Below are 19,930 nucleotides of genomic sequence, written 5' to 3' on the forward strand. Positions count from 1 at the left end.
CTTATATCTATCTGGACCCACCAACCTCTGATCTAGAAGTCTTCCCTCCCTCATTCTAGAAGTGTGAACATGATTATTTTCCATCTGCTTCTCAGAGGCATTATCTATTTTTGTTTCAGGTTTGGAAACCTAGCACAACAAATAGATGCCTGAGCTGAGGCTGGATAGAAAATTAAGCTGTTCACTAAGCCTCAGAATCAAATAAAAACAGCGGAAGAATGAATTTTCAGAGCCATAATTCCTGATGCAACAGTATTTTGACAACAGAATAAATAGCTTTATTCACTATGGTTGTAACAGTTCACTAGAAAAGCATAAATCCAGATTACATTGACATGACGTCCACACTGTATTACATTAAAGTGCATTTACATGAAAGCAGGGACAAGAGTGACTTCACTTGCTTCAAACCTGTCACGAGCACAGCCGTACACAGCCATATACTGCACGCACACGCCGACAATTGAGACAGACAAATCCTGCACGAAACATTGCTCATAGCACACAAGAGCTTTGTTCTCCTGGAAACCTTCCCTCACCACTGAGCTGCAGCAGCAGCTGTCGCACTTTGCGAATGAAGAAGGCAAACCTCTGAGTGTACCACGTGGTGATAACGGTTGAAGGGGGCGAGTTTTGTTGATGTATGAAAAGAATTGCATAGACTGGATAAAATAGCGCAGAAGGGACTCACCAGAATGGATCGTTTCCAAGCATCTTGCGCTCACACACCCTCATCACATGCCCCAGGGTGGTGTGTGCCTTCAGCAATGTGTGTTGAAGGGGGCGGGGTGAAAAAAAGGCTCTTGGTCACTATTTAAAGGTCTGTTGCATCATTCAACCTATTTGGTTCAACTGCTTTCACTCCTCCTCCAAATGGATAAAAATATAGATCTTTCTATATTACGTATTTAAAAAGAGAATAAAAAATAATTTGGTACTTTTGCTTTATGTAGTAGAGAACCCAAGTTGGTTCTTTTGTCTGTTAGGATACCTGAATGCAGGGGTCTGTGTGCGAGAGTATCGATGGACCCCCAGCTTCCCCTGCACACACAATCTTCCCCATTCATCTTAGAAGGGCATGCTGTGGACCTAGGCTGCATATCCTGATAACGTGTGCTGCATCCCTTGAAAAGAATCAGAACCTTTGTCCATTCAAGAGATGCTATGCGTGTACTTGAGCACACGCAAGTCTCTGGAACAAAGGGTATGTGTGTAAGCTGCTCATTTTCATTTGCGGTCGTGTTCTCCTGCATCAACCCTTTTGCGCGCATTTGCACTCACACATACATGTTTACATACATTCCTTATAGAAAACAGCTGGAGAAGATAACATAAAAGTCCACCAAATATAGAATAGTCAAACGTCATCTGGCACTGTGTAAGTTATAGCATGTACCGAACAGAAAACAGTGTCGTAAATGTTACTTCACAGAACTGCACCAAGAAGTAGGGCGTTCTTTTTATCCCTCGCAGTCAGCAAAGAAACTTGTGGAAATGTTAATTGTACATTATGCATAGCACATTTCTTCTCTAGAGATTTTGCCCCCCCCCCTCCCAAAAAAAGGAACTCAAAGCTAACAAGATATATAGTCAATGAGGTGATGGGGTTTTTTCCTTGCTTTTTGTGAACAAAACTGTTGTAAGGAGCTTTCTGCCTTGAGAAGAAATGTATGAAGCCGAGACTCAAATTGTCCCAGTAAAAGGATCTTCATGTCCCTGATTTCTGGAATCCTGCATTTCACAAGCTAGTTAAATTTGTGTCCCTTAAAAAATGACACCTGGTAGGAGCTTGGACAAAGGAAGAGCAAAGGTACATCATTTCTCCCAGCATTTAAGACTGTTTAAAACTACTGTTTGGCAAAGTCCTGTGAGGTGAAAGAAACACTTCCCTACCATATGGTTCTAGTTTCCCCATTTCTTATCTTCTTTTCTCTTCTAAATATGTAAGCTGTGATCTGAAGGGCTACTGAGCTCTTGAGTCTTTTATTATTACTATTTTTATCAAAATGGCAGCCCCACTCACTCCTTGACAAATAGCTTTTGAAGCTTGGGAAGTTGTTAATATTTAGTTCTTTGCTTTTTATTTCACAATAATCAACATGTCACTTTCTAGGACTGGAAGTGAAATCCACACTGCAGTTTAATAATGAAAAGTATAGCATTTGCTGGGAGCATGTGATTCTGCTCCCCCACCCCCAGCACAATCCAGAAGCAGATGTATGGTGTTGAATAAGCTCTACAGGAGTCAGTGCAGCAGAACACATGTTTCCTAACCATCTTAAAACAACAGGCATAGCTAGAATTCTGCAAAGGATCTGCAGCTGGAAGAGGACAAGGAGACTGTTCCATACGAATAATGTACTGGGTTTACAAATAAATAGCTGATGAATGCATGTCTAGGAGAATACAAAATTATAAAATTGTTAGCCCCTGCCATCAAATACATTTTAATTCAATACCCAGTATGAACTTCTCACTGGATCAATGCTTATCAAAAACTTGATTAAGGAACATATTAATGAAATTTTGGCTATGTTGAGGAGCCAGCTTTGGCCTGACCCCTTTTTTTGGACTGTCCCCCCCCCCCCCAAAAAAAAGACGCTGGCATGCCTTCCCTTGCAAATGTTATATGTGGTACAGCTGTCTCAGCCTACCATTTTTTAATCGTTTCATCAGGGCATCAACCTGACACCTCATTTTGGTGCTCAGATCAATCATTTCCTTCTCATAATGTAGGTTAACTTAGATCTTAGTATCTTCACCCAAAATACTATGCATTCCAGGTCAAGGTTGACCTAAGTTTTGTTTAGTCATTTTGTCCTGGGTTTGGCCATCAGCTGCTACTACTAAATTCAGAAGAATAGAAGCTTCTGCTAAACGTAATGTTATCAAAAGTAATACTGTAATCAGCACATTTCCCCTTTGGTTAAACATTATGTTAGAGATTAGAAGTCTTTGACTATTTTCTTTGTGTCTTGGCAATGCTCCTATTCATTCCTCCACATGCATGTGAGGATGAAGTGCACTTGTTGGCCTCACCCCCTCCATCATGTCCCCATCAGCCCCTCCCTGCATGCCACTGCATGTTTGAGCAGAATTTCCCTAGGGAGGAGCCTGCTTTCTCTGCTGCAGAAATGGCATTTGACTGTGTAGAGAGCAACACAACGACAAGCTGTTGGGATCACAATGTAGGGAGGGTGCTAGCAACTGTGTCCCTGCTCTCTTCACTCAAACACTTGGAATCACATGAGAGGGAATGAATGAACAGGGCTAATATCTCACTGCATTTTTAGGGAAAGAACCATTATCTTTGACACCTGGCATAATGTGCCCAGTCATCATTTAGTGATCTTGTAAGCTAGTGACAACCAATTTTCTCACTCAGTGAGATGGGACATACATGCATGGATTTGACCTCGTTTCTGGGCTCAGAGTACATGGCAGAATTGTTTTACCATCCATTTCCCACTAAGATTGTCATGCATCCTCACCAGTCTCCCTTCCGCTAAGAGCCTGACATTTTCCACAAAAGCATGGTATAAGGGATGGTACAAGAGCAGAGGAATAAGCCAATATCCTTTTGCTATCATGTCATCTTACCCGTCTAGTGAGCTTGTAGTGCATGAATGTAGTATAGGATAGTAACAGGCTGGCTAGACACTTCATGTTGCAGGCCAAGTATCTGCCTGTGTCTGCCACTTGGTGACCCTTTATGTAAACCATAGGATGGGATCGATGCACAACTCACAATTCTAACCTTGATTCCTTATATCAGCTATCTGCATATGTGGTTTTTCATTCAGGACTAATGACCCTAAAACACCCACCTGTGGAAGAACCTCAGATGCCTCTTAATTGTGTATGCAAGCCCTTGGAGTCATCGGCCCACCTTTAAAATACTTAATAAAGGAGCAGATGAGAATCCATGCTAATTGTGAGATTATTGTGATTAACATGCATTAAGTGGTAGTGTGAATCCCAGAGCAAGCCTAGCAGTTCTTTTAAGTAAGGAGATGCTGTGAGTTAAACTGCTTCCGCCTCCCCCAACACTGTGCTTCCAAATGAAACCCACCTCACCCCTGCAGTCAACCCCCACCTGTGTCCCCAAAGGGTGCCATTTGCTGTCTGATTGCCCACATATTACCGTACTTCACAAGCTGCTGAGAGTCTCAGAGACAGGAGAGCTGCACCACTGGAGTTTTAATTCCAATGAATATGGGTGGCAGGAGGCAAACCTACCTCCTTTGCCCTCCTCTTTTTCCTTTCAGCCATTCTATCCTGTAATGACCGACAATCCCATGAATGCCTCAAAATGGAGGTGGTACGGTGTTTAGTGAAAATGCATTTGGTTAGCACCTTTTTGCAACATACTTTTTTTGCACCTGATCACGCAAGGTGTGCGTGCTCCCCCTCCTCCAGTATAATCTGGAACCTGCAAATGTCGGAGGCTCACATCTAGAAATGAATACCCATCACCTGTGTTTGGAAGGGCTTCCTCTATGAATGAGGGTCTGTTCTTAAAGCTGAGTTTAGTAGGGAGCGCACAAGGATTGCTCTTTTGGCCTTCTAAAACAAGACATCAATTTTCTCTAGAGAAAGAGATTTGAGAAGAGCAGTTGTGGAGTTTCCTGGGACGGATTGCCGTGTCCTTCTCGGTACATGTATAATATTTCCAGTAAAAAAAGGACAATGAAAACAAAAAGAAAACTCATAAAAATCAATTTAACAAACCAAAAGGTTATTGAAAATTGTACAGGTTATCAAAATTAGATTACGGTTGAGTCAAATGATCTAAACATATGTGGAAAAGAATAGGTTTGGAAACCTATTAGAGACAACCAAGTCCCTGAGATTTCTCCTTGCTAAGCCATTCCTCCTTAATCACACAAAGACATGGAAGATACATTGAGGTGCACCACACACACACAAAAATAAGACGGGTATTTCCTCTGCATTACAGGAACATTTATGTACACTTCCTCTCTAGTTAAAATACAATTTCATCGAAGTGAGCATTTTCTTGTGATGCCTTGTGGGACCTCTACCTGTGTTTAGAAGGCCATTTGCTTACAGCAGTAGGTATGCCCAAGCAGCTTAGCCTGAAGATCAATCCCATTTTAAGTGGGGAGAAAGGTTTTTAAACAAGCCAGCTTCCAAAGGGTGATTTCACAAGCTGGCTGGCCTCCGGTTCCCAAACAAGATGGCCCAGCCCTAAGCTAGTCCTATTTCTAAAATAAATTAAGTGTTGAAATGTTCTGACTCCTCCTCTAAATATATGACATTCGTCCATGTCGCATTCACACACAGGTTTCTGGGTTAGTTACAACTTCCCCGTTCTTTTCGTCTTTCAGAAAGTGTTCCACTTCAACAGAGTCCACCTTGGCGTTTCCAGATTTGTTTAACTCTTCTCTTTCAGCGACATCTTCTTGTGTATGTGTTTCTGCTGGTTTTTTAATACAGCAGGCATTTCCTATAGCCAGCACTAAAGCCGAAGTGACCACTTCAACGCCAGCCATAATAAAAACATACATATATTTGTGTGTTGCGTCCAAGACTTTGCCTGGAAGAGAAAATTCACAGCTTTATCAACAACATGTTCAATCAAACCCATTTTCTAAGTTCCCAACTCTCTTAATTTGAAGAATTTTTTTTCAATAAATTTAGAAGCAAAAGCCCAGGTGAAGAGATCCAGAGAAAGGCTTATCTGAATAATAATAATAATAATAATAATAATAATAATAATAATAATAATGTCAGAAAATAATGGTGACAGCGTGAATCTGGTTTGTATGTGTTAGGTGTTTTGGATTTTTATATTTTTCATTGATGCCCTGTATTTTATATTTGATGTTGACAGCCTCTTATGTTTAGCTGTGAGAAGGAGCAAAAGGCTTAAATAAATGAAATAAATTTGTGAATTCAGATCTCTCAAAAATGTTTGAAATTATTCCTCTTAGAATATTTTTTAATATAAAGCTGAACATCCCAGGAGACCCATACTGGAGTTCCAAATGCATGTGTGTTCCAACTTTAGGAATCTCTATGAATTCTGATAGCTCTTTATTTTTAACTTTTAGTATGGTACATGTGAGTGTGCTACTTCTTGGCTGATTGGCAAAGGTAGCCTGCAACCACAACCACTCCACCTTGTCCCTGATCCTCAGTCTGCTGTTGCACATGTCTTTGCTCTTCTGAGAATGCTTCTGGGTACCAGTTGCCAAGAACCAGAGGAGTGGATAGTGTTGTTGTATTCAAGTCCTGTTTCCTAATAGCCATCTGGTTGCCACTGTGAGAAGGCGGCTACTAGACTAGATGGGTCACTGGTCTGATCCAGCAGGCTCTTCTTATGTTCTTAACATAGCCATAGGGCCAACAAATAAGTAAAGGTAAAGGGACCCCTGACCATTAGGTCCAGTCGTGACCGACTCTGGGGTTGTGCGCTCATCTCGCTTTACTGGCCGAGGGAGCCGGCGTACAGCTTCTGGGTCATGTGGCCAGCATGACAAAGCCGCTTCTGGAGAACCAGAGCAGCACACGGAAACACCGCTTACCTTCCCACCGGAGGTATTTATCTACTTGCACTTTGTGCTTTCAAACTGCTAGGTTAGCAGGAGCTGGGACCGAGCCATGGGAGCTCACACCGCCGTGGGGATTCGAACTGCCGACCTTCTGATCAGCAAGCCCAAGAGGCTCAGTGGTTTAACCCACAGCGCCACCCGCGTCCCACTCAACAAATATGTAGGAGGCTTCAAAGCTAAGCCTGTCGTTCATTTCTTCAAAATAAAAGAAGTTGCATCCCATGGTAATTGTCTTCACTTTTCTGTCTTTCCCCATAAACCTGCCCCGTCCCTTAATTGACAAATAGCAAATAAACTGAATGTAACATTTACCTGCTGAAGGTGGTCCAATTAGAACGGCCATCGCCTCCATCAGGAGAACTAAACCAATGGCACTGGAAAACTTCTGTGTGCCAACAATAGCCATGAGAACTTCAAACTGAAGAGCACCAACCATTCCATAGGAAATGCCAAAGAAAATGCAGAAGACCACCAGTCCATTATAATTGTAGGCCATGGACCCCATGAGATCAGTAAAACCATTAAAGAGCATAGAAAAGCTAAAGAGGTAGACACAGCGGGGCCTAACCCACTTCCAGCCAGCCACTATTCCACAAATAGGCCGAGCAAAGATATCAATCATTCCAAGAATGGTCAGAAGGAAAGCTGATTTGCCGTCTGGATACTTCAAATCCTTAGCATAGCTCACCACAAAGACCGGGGGCACAAATAAGCCCAGCACCATGATGGATGCAGCTACTGTATAGATTACGAAGCCACGATCTCTGAAGACACTGAAATCCAGTAGCTTTTTCTTTATTGGCTTCTCAGGGGCCGCTTCGGAAGCGTCAGGTTTTTTAGGAGCATCCAACGGTCTCATCAGAGCTCCACAAACACAGCAGTTCAAAAGCAAACCCCCCAAGATGAGAAATCCTCCTCGCCATCCATACTCATGTTGTAGTCCCTGCCCCAAGGGTGAAAGAGCACAAAGAAACACAGGGCTTCCAGCTGCAGCCAACCCGTTGGCCAAAGGTCGCTTTTTGCTGAAGTAGCGATTCAGCATGATGAGTGATGGCTGGAAATTGAGCGCCAGGCCCAGTCCTGAAACAGAAAAGATGCCGGAGTTTAAATCAGGAACTACATTCAGCATATATAACAGGTGTGCTCTATACTGCAGGTGCTGCAGGCGAGCAAGTCATAGCTCAAGATACAAAAATAGCCCAGGTACAGTTTTGGGTATTGCCAAAGACATCAGCATATCTTTAAGGGCTGCATACTCTTGTCTAAACCTGTGTAGGAAGACTAGCCTCATATAACCAATATAACCAGCCTCATATAACCAATATGTTTAAGGGTTAATACCGTAGAGTAAGCTATACTGCCAGGCTTAGCTGGGTCACTTCTTTTATCTTCGGAGGAAATGGGTAATCAAGCCTATTGTTGCCCCCCAGTCTACTGGAGAACCCCCAAAGAGATGTGAGCTGGTTGTTCCAGCTCAACCACGTGGCTCTCACCAACTACTCTTGAGTTCCTATACCAATAAAGTAGGAACTTTTACCACTTTGGAACTAAGCTATGTTTTACCACCTGTGCAACTTTTCTGAATGCTGTGTGGAAAAGCACATCAAGCTGACCTTTGGAGAGTTTGTAAGTAAAACATTTTAAAGTTACCAAAAGTGTGGCCTTTTTCTCTGCTGGGGAAGTGGGAAACTTTGGAAGGAATTTTAAAGGGCACATTTTAAGGTTTACAGTCTATAAGTATGCTTTACTTTGCTGCATATTTTGTGACTTTAAATCTCTGCTGGAGTTTTCTCATCAAAGAGTACTTGCCTCAAACTTGGATCTTGCCATCCAGGAATCTTTCTGTATATACATGTTTTTGCACCAACAAAAGAGACATGGAAAAGCCTGGATCAAATCTGGTAAGATTAATTGCATCTTGATTTCAAGGGAAACTATAACCTGCTCATACCTGGACTAACTCTTTTCACACATACAGAACCATACTTGCTTTGTGCCTATTTTAAGGGGAAGAAATATTCTGTTTTCTCTCTCTCTCTCTCTCTCTCTCTCTCTCTCTCTCTCTCACACACACACACACACACCCCAAAAAGTAACCATAGTAATCACATAAATATATGAGAGATCTCATTTGATTTCATTTTGTACCTGATGATTACCAATCATAAATACACTTATGGGAATGAAGATACACCCCCCATCCCTTTTATTATGCATTTATGATTATTTGTGTTGATGATGGTGTTGGGACACCTATACACAATCCCTCTTTCAAGACTGTTTCCACCAACAAAATTTCAGGGCGGACATACCACTTTATTTTCAATCGGTGCATGTTATGTAACTTCCTGCTGAAATCCTGTATCTTTTCTGTCACAGTGGCCGGAGTGGGCTACTTCAGAGTAACGACTCTACACCGCTCTGCATTTTATCTTTTTATTGGTGCTGCGTATTTACAGTGCTGAAGGCAGTGCTATTTACAGAGACACATCTTATCCGCTAGAATCAGAACCTCCGAATGGCATTTGGCGCGTTTTTCTCCAACATAATAACTTGGGGAGACCCAGCCTCTTCCCCCTACGTTTTCGGCGCAATTCCGGAGTTGGGGGAATAGGTCTGCCCCCCTTGCTTCCCTCTTCCTGTCCCACCTGGGACGATGGCTCCGCTACCCTGCCTGAGCCTCGGACCCCACTTCCTGCTTCCCCACTTGAGACGGAGCTCTCCCTGCTTTCCCCTGCGCTCGGGGATGGGCTGGAACTCAGGAGGGGAGGGACTTCGCGATATCCTCTGTCCCTCACATTTTCATACCACAAGTGTTCCATGTTTCCCATCCCCACCCACATCTTGTTGCTCTATAGTGCAAGGGTAGTGCTCCAGACAACAATAATGCAACAACACTGGGGAATCATCGCTGAGCAACAAATAAAACAGAATAATGTGTGGACAGTCCAGTACAAATCCATCACTAATGCACTGATGCAATCTTGCAGAAGCCACGTGCAAAAACGAATCCAGTTTGGAGGGGCCCTACGACCAACAACAGACTCACTTTTGCAGCTACATGTGGATAGTTGTGAGCAGGGCACCTCACTGACCTGGCAGAGGAACCAAGAATGGTAACTGATGTTTGACTGCAAGGAAGTGAGAAGAAGCCCGAGGCCAGTCAAGAAAGAGAATGTATATGGTAAAAGGACTGCTTTAGAAAATGTCAGGAAGTGGTAAGCAGAAAGGGCATTGTGAATGAGAGACCTACAGTAGTACCTTGCTAGACGAATGCTTCACATGACGAATTTTTTGCAAGACGAATGCGTTTTGCGATTTCAATGGAGACTCGCAAGACGGAGTTTCCTATGGCGTGCTTCGCAAGATGAATTTTTTTCGTCCCATAGGGTGCCTCGCAAGACGAATTTTTTTTATTCGTCTTGCGAGGCACCCTATGGGAAAGTGCACTTCAATGTGTTCCTATGGGAGCCGCTTCGCAAAACGAATTTTTTGCTATACGAAGCGACTCACGGGACGAATTAAGTTTGTCTTGCGAGGCACCACTGTACTTTACATCAGTGCATGCAGTGTGAAATTGTACCATTCAAGAATGCCATTAAGGGATCAGTGCTCCCCTACATACACAGCTCCCCACAAATACAGACCTAGCACATCAAAGAGATGCTGTACCACATGTGTGTCCCGTCCCCGTCCCCCCCCCCCCCCATTGGCTCACCCCCTCTCACAAGCTATTGCAACCAGTAGCATAGCTACATGTAACAGTCAGTCCACTGGCTGGTTCTTTGACACTGGCACTTACCGGTAATGACACCAGCGGTAAGGTAGACCTGTATTATGTTAGTGGCGTAGGAAGCAGTGATCATCCCCGCTGAAGCAAAGAGGCCTCCGACCAGCATAACAGGACGGCAACCAAACCGATTGACACAAACACTGCACAGGGGGCCTGAGCAAAAGAGACAATGGGTAAGATGTTTGTTTCTGTAACTGCCCAGATCATTCCTATATCTATCAGTTGCGGTTTGTATTTCTTCTCATAAGGCCCACCCAGATTCAGTTGTCTGAAGACATCAGATTCCATTTTCCATCTCTTTCTTTTTCATTTGACCAAGGCTCTAGATTGCTGGTGCTTACCCAACACATCTGGAGGATACTTGGAGAACGTCAGCTTTCTTTCTTTTTTAAATGTGTACAGATATTGGTGGCCTTCACGTTTCCATTATAAACCACACCCACCTGCCCCACCCCTGACACCATTCGTGATACCAGGGATGGAGCAGGTACCAATGTGACTACCAAGGAACTATCGGGAGCGTAAAACAAGCTCCAGATGGTTCCTTTGCTGTAGGTCAGTGTGAGTTCGAGCCCAATGGATCAATGTGAGTTCAAGCCTGTCAGTGAGTTTAAGCCCAGTGGATCTGTTGTGCAACCAAGTTCCCCTTGGATAATTTAATCATGCAGCTGACCCCTGCCAAAAGCAGGCTTGAACTCGCTGCCCATGACATAAGGTGAGTACCCATGTGGGTTGTCACACCCTCCTGCCAAAGTTGTCCCATCTGGCCCCAATCTGGCTCCAAAAGGTTCTCCATTCTATCTTAGATCATATTCAGAGAGCCTTTTCCAGTTCCGCTGCCACCTGAGCCTTGACAGGTGATCACTAGGAAAAGAGCCTTTTCAGTGTGGCAACCCAGCATTAGAACCTGACACCTACATGGATGTTTTCCCAGCACGTGGTATAGATGTTGTTGTTGTTGTTGTTGTTGTATTTTATTTTGAACTTTTTGACTTGTGGTGATCTGTTTTATTCCAACTTGTGTATTTTAATGGAAGGGACCCAGAGGATCATCGAGTAGTCCAATCCCCTGCAATGCAGGAATATGGAGCTGTCCAGTATGGGGAGCGAACCTGGGACATTGACATTATCAGCATCACGCTCTAACTGACCAAGGTATCCTTGTTGTTATTGTATTGTATTGTATTGTATTGTATTGTATTGTATTGTATTGTATTGTCTATCTGATGCTTTTATAGACTTGCTTATTTTTAAGGAACTTGTTTTCTTGGTTTGGGGAACAAACTATTTTATTGTAAAAGCCACCCTGGTGATTTGATTGAAGGGTGGGTGGGGTATAAATACTAAAAATAAAATAAAATAGAGTGCTATACTTGTTTGATGTATTTACTACCCCAGTTTTAGAATGCAGTAAGTACTTACCTGTTCCATAAAGCATAGCCAAGAGAATGGAGGAGATCCATGCGGTGTCACTGTATCCAACACCAAACTCCCGGATAAGCTCTTTAAAGAAGACGCTCATGGCCTTTGGGAAGGCATAGGAGAATCCTGTGATGACAAAGCACCCAAAGAGAACAGCCCAGCCCCAGCCGCCATCTGGGGCTTTAACTCCGCCTGGACCATCGTCAACCACCACAGCTCCCATGATGAGATTTTATGTTTCCTAAGACATAAAAAAAAAATATTTAAATATTCCATCAGTACCATAAGATATGATCAGCCTTGGTTATGCAATGAATAATTTTAATACAGTAGGGTCCATAAAAGCAGACTTCTTATGGAAGGCAAGGCTAGCTTTTTAGATGGAGTGGTCTCTTATGCAGAAGAATGTCTGCCCTATTCCCAGCAGTGGTGACTGGTGCCCATTGGGATCAGTAGGGTGGAAGGCAGGGAGATCAACAGACAGAGCCAACTTGCTGAGTTCTATAAGGCCAGCACTGAGACTAAGGTAGAGGAAGCTCTGACAAGCAGTGAACCACCCTTGGACTGGTTGCAAGTAAGGAGACAGACAAGTGGGGGCTAGCTGATGGCAGACTGAAGTTGATGGGACGGTGACCCATTCTCCCTAGTGGACCAGCCCCCACTGTCTACCAGTTATTGTTGCATTAACATCTGTATAGCTGTGCACTTGAAGAGTGGAGCAGAAAGTGGGAGGTCCTTTTTGAGCAGGATTTGCAGAAGACAGAAATGGGATATTTATAGAATTGTAGAGTTGGAAGGGACCCTGAGGATCATATACCGTAGTAGTCCAACCCCATGCAACGCTGGAATGTGGAGCTGTCCAGTATGGGGAGCGAACCTGCAACCTTGACATTATCAGCACCACGCTCTAACCGACCAAGCCCTCCTTGTTGTTATAATATTCTATCTATCTATCTATCTGATGCAGTAAGTGTCTGGACGTGTTTCTCCAATGAATAGCTCTTCCAAAGGACAACTTCCACCTGGCTTCACCCAATTCATTTTGGATGAATACTACATAGCAGAGTCATTTCCTAAACCAGCGACAACTATAAATGTCAGCATGCAAAATGTGTATGAATACAGTACCATTAGAGCAGAGAGCTGTGCCCTATTCAGAAGTTATACTCACGTGTAAGGCCGCTGCAAGTACAGAGCTACACATAGTCTCCCCCTCCCTATATGGGCATTCTGTGAAGACAGACATTCTCACTGTATGTGAGGACTTCTTGGCACAGGTCTGCTCACACATTGGTCTTATGTACAACCGTGGCATCTATCTATCAATCATTTATTACATGGTCACAGACCATAGCTGTCAAGTTTTCCCTTTTCTCGCGAGGAAGCTTATTCAGCATAAGGGAATTTCCCTTAAAAAAAGGGAGAACTTGACAGCTATGTCACAGACCTGTTAAACTATAAGGTCTAAATAATGCTTTAGTTGTTTGGTTTTGCTGATATTTTTTATAATCATTAAATATGTGGATAAATTTATATACCCACATTTACAAACAGTGGCAAACTTTAACACTCCCTGACCTATTTGTTTAGGCAGAATTTTCCAGGCTCGTAAGATTCATTGACGGCTCTGTTTTATTATTTATTGATACTTTGCTGAATGTTTTGTTGATGGATGGATTCTCCTTTTCAATCAATGCATTTCTTTGTATTCTGATCATAATGCTTTATATAGTAAAATAATTATTATTATTCAAGGGGATAAAGAACTACACAACTTTGATAAGACATCTGAAAGCAACCCTGTGCCAGGAAGTTTTAATGTTTGACAATTTATTTATATGTGCTGGAAGTCGCCCAGAGTGGCTGGGGAAATCCTGCCAGATGGGCAGGTATAAATAATAAAGTTATAATAAAATTATTATTATTATTATTATTATTATTATTATTATTAAGATTTCCCTTTCCTTTTTAAAATGATCTTATTGTATTTAACAAACTGTTTGGGGATCGATCTCACATATTAAGCAGTACATAAACATTATTAATAAAATAAATTAATACATATATTGTTAATTCTATTTCTTTTGTTTAATAAATTTATCCAGAACTGATTAACTTTCTATTTGGCTAATGGCAAAAATCAATTAAAAGTCCCCAGCTTCAGAAGGGTCAGGAGCTCAGCGGTCGTGCTGCATTGTATGCATAAGGTCTCAGGACCACAGCATCTCTCCAGTTTAAAGGATCAGGTAGCAAATGATTTGGAAGACCTTTCTCTTCCTGGGAGCCCAGAGAGCTGCTGCCAACCACATCAAAGAATACTGGACTAGATAAACAAATAGTCTGATTAGGTACAAGATAGCTTCCTATGTCGCCACATGCTACCAGTCAAGGAACAAAGGCAGTGGATTCAGTTATATGCTGCATTAAATATGTCTATCTCTAAGCAATACCTATTGCTTGCAAGACAATGGCCATGAAATTATTACATGCTATATGATTCATTTGACCCTGCAAGAGCTGCGTATGAAGTCAGACTTGATGTCTAGACGGCTGGGTGATGAGTATGTGATCATTCAGAGTCCTTTCTGTGACATTTAGGCCCAGTGCTGCACAACTTACAATAAACAATCTCACGGTCAAGCTCCCGAAATAAACCTGGCAGAGCCTTCCAGAGCAGATCTATTGCATGAAGCTGCTCTTTCAGGAGGAAAACATCCAAATGCTTTTCCTTCATCATCTCTGCTGGAGAAGATTCGGTTACAACAAATACACAGGCTGTCTTGAGCTGCATAGAGTTAGAATATGAAACCAGCATGAAAGCAACACTCCAATTATAAATGGCATGATCCAAAGAATGGGGCAACACGTTCCATGTGCCCAGGGAGACTTTGGGCCTTGCACAGCAAAACAGTCACCTTTCCATTAAAAAGTGAAGGAATGCTGAAGATGCCCACATTTTGGTAAGTGACATTATTGTACTGTAAGGCTTGCTGTTTATTACTGCAACAAGAAGAGTGAAAATTCTCTTTCCCAGTATCATGCAGATCCTTACCCAATCTACAATGAAACCACATTTTCTGGCACTGATGTATGACTTCCTGTACGTACTCCTAACGTACAGGTATATCCTCTGAGTCTCCGCTAGTGAACTTACAGTAAGGGTTATCTGAGGTCCCGCCTTTAACTGCCCAATAGAGTTTATGCTCTTGTCAATCAAATATCCATCAGCAAAATGTCCACATAGGCAGATGGGCTGTTAAATCAATTGGTGTTTAACAGCAGTATGGTTTGGGGAGGGGGGTGTTCCAGGAAAAAAAAAGGTTGGATTTGAACCATCACTCACTATCACAAGAAGCTGAAAAATAAAAGTACTAATAACGGAACAAATGCCTAAGTCCACCATCCGAGTTATTGCTTTAGTAAAATGGGAGGGAGAAAAAGCAGTTTTCTCAGAAAGAAGCCCCTGGCTTTCTCACATGTACTGCCTGCCTGCCAATTAAATTGTTTGGCAATTCATCATGGTATTGCTCCTGAACTGTAGCTGCAAAGGCCAGCGCTACATAATGCTTTTATCAGGTTTTGTTTGTATATGCAAGAGTACCAGGTAATTTGCTTGCTATCTGGCATGGATGCACTTTCCAGGGACAGCAAATCTATATCTGAATCTAAATATATATTAGCTCCAGACAGCTTCACTAAAGATAAACAAAAGCACTCAGTACCCATAAGCCACCGGGTCTTGCTGCAGGAGACCTTTATGAAAATCCTTTTTCCCCCCCCCCTCTCTCAAAAACAGATCTCGTATTGGAGGAGATAAGCTATTCTGTCCCCATAGAAACTCACAGCCATCCATGCATACACCTACTCACAGCCAGCTGCTCATTCTTCTCCTGCACTGTTCTGCCTGACAGCAACTCAGGCAGAAACCCAGCTAACAAACTTCCCTATGTACATAGCATATGAAGAAGACTTGGCATTCATCATCACATCAGTCATTCATCGGTGACAGGGTTCCTTCCATCCCCCACCCTGAGCCCTTTCTCACTTCCAAAATGCCGCCATCTGCCTGCCAAGCGAAATGACTTAAGGCAGTGGCTCCCAACCTCTTTGCCCACCCCCCAGCCCCGCAGGCCACTGCAAAATTGCTGTGGGCCTCAGCAGATCACTGAAAGATTTTTCTGTCTTTTGTGGTAATGGTGTTGCGCTTTGCTAGGTGCTGCTTTTATTGAATGAATGAATGAATGAATGAATGAATGAATGTGGACACGCCATGGAGCACCTGAATGAAACCCTTTGGGAAGTCCTGATTTAAGGGACTTCCTTCAACTGGATATTTTGCCATCCTATCTTCCATCCCCAGGAGTAATCTTCATCCCTGAAAATCCTCTACCCAGGATTTTTCTGAAGTACGACGCTCTCTCACTTCTAGCAAGGCAGCAAGGTGATGATCTCTGACCTGTATTCATTGCTTTCTTGCTTGCCTCTTCAGGTAAGCCAGCAGCTGATAGTTGGGTCATTGAGGGAAGGGGACAGTCTTTCAAAACAGAAGAATATATTGGCGCTGGAGAAATTAGGGGGATATTGGTGTTTTGGCGCGGCCAAAATAGCTCAGCAACTCCCCCCCCAAAAAGAGCTCAGCAACTTTGGCTCCCCCCAAAAAGCCCAACAACTTTGGTCAATCCAATGGGTTGATCACTGCCAGTTTTTTTTTAGAGTGGGAGTAGATCACAGTCTCTTGGGAATTGGACATCCCTGTGTTATATCAACCATCTCATCATTCAAAAACGTCCCTATTCCCCATCCTGCTTTGTTTCATCTTCAACTCAACTTCCAGGTTTTACCTTATAAAATGTGGATGTTCCTCCTTTCCTTTCCTTCAAATCAGCTCATTTTCTCCTTCCTCATCTTCAAACTCATTTTCTCCTCTGCCTACAAATAAGGTTACTGAGGTTGCAATACAGTACCCAGTTTTCTGGGCATAAATGCCATTGAATTGAATGGGGCTTCTGAGCAGACAGTCTAAGATTGTACGACAAATGTCCTCTACAGGAATGAGAATTGGTGTAATGTGTAGCCAGGAACTCTGGCCTTTACCAGAATTGTCTACCTATAAATCCCTGCCCATTTCCCCCTCCAAATCACATAACATTAATTTTCTACTGTGCATATTCTTGCCAGGACAATTATATGAGAGTTCATTAATTTGTGTGATTTGTCTCTCATTTAACACATTAAATGAAAATGAATTATGAACTCCCATGTGGATTTCAGCAGAACACGGATGCCATTTTTGCAATTAAGGCTAAGCATATTCCTAGGAGAGTTTAATTCAAGAAAACACATTTTTTAAAGAGGAATGACACATGGGATTTGCTTTAATCCAGAACGAAAGACATTTCCCTCCATTTTCCTTTATTGTTCCCCATACAGATTCTGTCATATCAAGTTGCTCTTTACCAGTGGCAAAAAAGAAACAATTCGTGATAAGCAGCAGTGGCTCAAAATCTCACTGCAGAGGGTACAGCTGTGTCCACTACAAGAGCCACTACTTTAATCAACGAAAGCTTCAGGGGTTGTAAAATTCAGAAAAAGCCACCCAATATTTTTCCAAACCCTGGAGGTGAGAAGCATTTCTGGTGCCTGGAGATACAGAACCATCTTAACACAAGTGAGCGTAACATATGAAAGGAAAAGCTGACTTCTGGTTTTTCCTCATTCATCCATTATATTTTGGTGGCCAGAATGTTGCTACTGCACAGTACTATTAAAAAGCAAAGGAACAAAATTCTATTTAGAGATCTAAGTCCTAATGTATTCCCCAGACTATGCAGCTCCATCAGCAAGTCTGGCTTTTTTTCTTTTTGTATTTTGTTTTTGGGGTCCAGTACAACTCTTACGGGATGCGGGTGGCGCTGTGGGTTAAACCACAGAGCCTGGGGCTTGCTGATCAGAAGGTCGGTAGTTCGAATCCCCACGACGGGGTGAGCTCCCGTTCCTTGGTCCCAGCTCCTGCCCACCTGGCAGTTCGAAAGCACGTCAAAGTGCAAGTAGATAAATAGGTACTGCTCCAGCGGGAAGGTAAACAGCGTTGCCGTGCGCTGCTCTGGTTTGCCAGAAGCAGCTTAGTCATGCTGGCCACATGACCTGGAAGCTGTACGCCGGCTCCCTCGGCCAATAGACTGAGATGAGCACCGCAACCCCAGAGTCGGTCACAGCTGGACCTAATGGTCAGGGGTCCCTTTACCTTTACAACTCTTACAGCCTATGCTTGCTTAATTAGAAGAAAACCCCAGCCATTATCGTGGGACATGCTTCCAAGGAAGTGTACAAATATTGAGAATATTAAGGACAATAAGAGCCCCGCTGCATCAGGCCAGTGGCCCCCATCTAGCCTAGCACCTTGTTCTCACAATGGCCAACCAGGTGAGCAGCACATTAGTACCACACAAAGAGTGATCCGCAGCCTCTGATAATCAGAGGGGTACCACATCCAATATTGGAAGTAGTACACAAAACCATCATGACCTGTAGATCCCGGCAGCCTTATCCTATGAGGAAAATCTCTGTGCAGATTGTACTGAGCAGTGGGCTTTAATTCCACTTTTATTGCACACACATCCCCAGGGAGTTCAGGTACCGCACCGTGCGCTGTTTTTTCCTCCCCATTGTCTCTGTAACCAGGAGCAGGGACTGCCCCAAGGTCACGCAATGAGCTTTATGGTTGAGCAGAGATTTAAAACCTGCATCTGCCTGACCAATTTCAGCACTCCATCTCATAACGCCAACGCTGACTCTCCTGTATGTTCTGCAGAGCTGTGGTGTCATTACGCAATAAAGCACGGCCATTTCAAAGCAAGCAGAGTTATGTAATGTCTGTGCTCTCTGCACAGTGACCAGCACGCTACTGGCACTGAAGGAATCTTCCAATAGTAAAAACAGGAGGGTTCTTTTAAAAACATATTAATTCTAGTCTACTAGGTAAGAAAGAGTGTGTACGTTGACTCTGAATGAGAGGGACTGGGCTAATGTACAAAGCATTAGCCTTGGCTGGAGGTTGTTTAATTGGACCTCACTTTAAAAGCAACTAGAATTTTATCTCCTCTATAACATCATATAGGGGGACTTCAGTGCCCACTTTGCACATGACATTCAAAATTCCCAAAAGCCAGTCCTGCATGCAGGGCTATAGTCAGGGCTTGCTTACAGCGAAGCTCTACTAGCAGCTATTGTGAATGTCAGGACTATGTGCCTGTGAAGACATGCAGAGATTATATACTCCTGAAATGGGTGCCCTCATCCACTTGCAAATAGGGAGCAGGATTTGGGTCAAAATGGGGTTTCTAGGGTGGCTGGAGCGCCTCTCATTTTAGAAAAGAATCACTGCTTGCCTTGAAGGCTACACTGTGGTAAGTCCTTAAGGGCAAGCAGTGCTTCAGAGTCCCACAGAATAAGAGCTTCATTGTGCCATTTAAAAAACCACCAGTTTTAAGATACCTTAAACACCAACAGATGTATAAAATATGCTGTTGTACTGTTATTCTACCTGTATTTTTATTGATTGTCTATTTTATACCTAACTTTGTTTTGTTTAAATAAAAGTGTTAAAATAAAATTTCGTGGACTAGTACAACCCACTTCATCTGGTGCATTGAGTGCTCTCAGTTGCCAGACGGATGGACAAACAAAGACACACAAGTACGTGGGGAAAAGTTACACACCAAAGATCAAGCAGTGCAAGGGGTAAAGTAAAGTCTACAATTTTTTTTATGCTAAGGCGGCATCCGGTAGCGGAATCCTCGGATCACGATGGCTCCAGGATAGCATCTGAGAGGAGGCGGCGCCTCTGGGGGCGGAGGGGGCTCCGCTTTGAACGCGGTTCCAATTGGGCTTTGGCTCCACCCCGGAGCCTCCACGCCCAGACCACGAGGTCTTGCCGGCACAGGCTGGCTGGAGCACTTGGGGACGTCTTCCCGCATGCAGACGTGCAGGACGTGACAGAGGGGCAGGGCGGAAGTGCCGGCTGCAATTACCAAGAAATACACGCGCTCACCTCGTGGTTGAGCAGGGGAGAGACAAGGAGGGGAAGAGAGCGGGGCGCTCGCTCTCGTATTTCCTTCCCTGCCGAGAAAGCGCGCGT

At 43.4% G+C, this 19,930-nt stretch overlaps 1 protein-coding gene across 2 annotated transcripts; it reads right to left on the reverse strand.

Moving 5' to 3' along the window:
* Positions 1 to 255: 255 nt before the first annotated feature.
* Positions 256 to 12,048, reverse strand: SLC16A3 (solute carrier family 16 member 3). Of its 2 annotated transcripts, none has more exons than XM_035104314.2 (4): positions 11,794 to 12,048; positions 10,381 to 10,524; positions 6,891 to 7,658; positions 256 to 5,560 (listed from the first exon to the last, which is right to left on the reverse strand). In XM_035104314.2, the coding sequence occupies exons 1-4, from the start codon at positions 12,014 to 12,016 to the stop codon at positions 5,298 to 5,300; spliced, it is 1,398 nt and encodes a 465-aa protein (XP_034960205.1). In that variant the 5' UTR covers positions 12,017 to 12,048; the 3' UTR covers positions 256 to 5,297. The 2 variants fall into 2 exon arrangements, with proteins under 2 accessions (XP_034960205.1, XP_060127883.1); XM_060271900.1 differs by having other exon boundaries at positions 256 to 5,554; positions 6,885 to 7,658.
* Between the last annotated feature and the right edge of the window lie 7,882 nt (positions 12,049 to 19,930).

This window comes from Zootoca vivipara, chromosome 2 (genome assembly GCF_963506605.1).
Source record: "Zootoca vivipara chromosome 2, rZooViv1.1, whole genome shotgun sequence".
Lineage (NCBI taxonomy): Eukaryota > Metazoa > Chordata > Lepidosauria > Squamata > Lacertidae > Zootoca > Zootoca vivipara.

Bases quoted from the DNA above. Each gene is read 5' to 3' on its own strand.
- SLC16A3 (XM_035104314.2), bottom strand. From the start codon at position 12,016: ATGGGAGCTGTGGTGGTTGACGATGGTCCAGGCGGAGTTAAAGCCCCA. The intron at 7,659-10,380 runs GTAAGTGCCAGT...TTTCTGTTTCAG, and splicing joins TACCGCTGGTGTCATTACCG to GACTGGGCCTGGCGCTCAAT. The intron at 5,561-6,890 runs GTAAATGTTACA...TTTCTCTTCCAG, and splicing joins AATTGGACCACCTTCAGCAG to GCAAAGTCTTGGACGCAACA.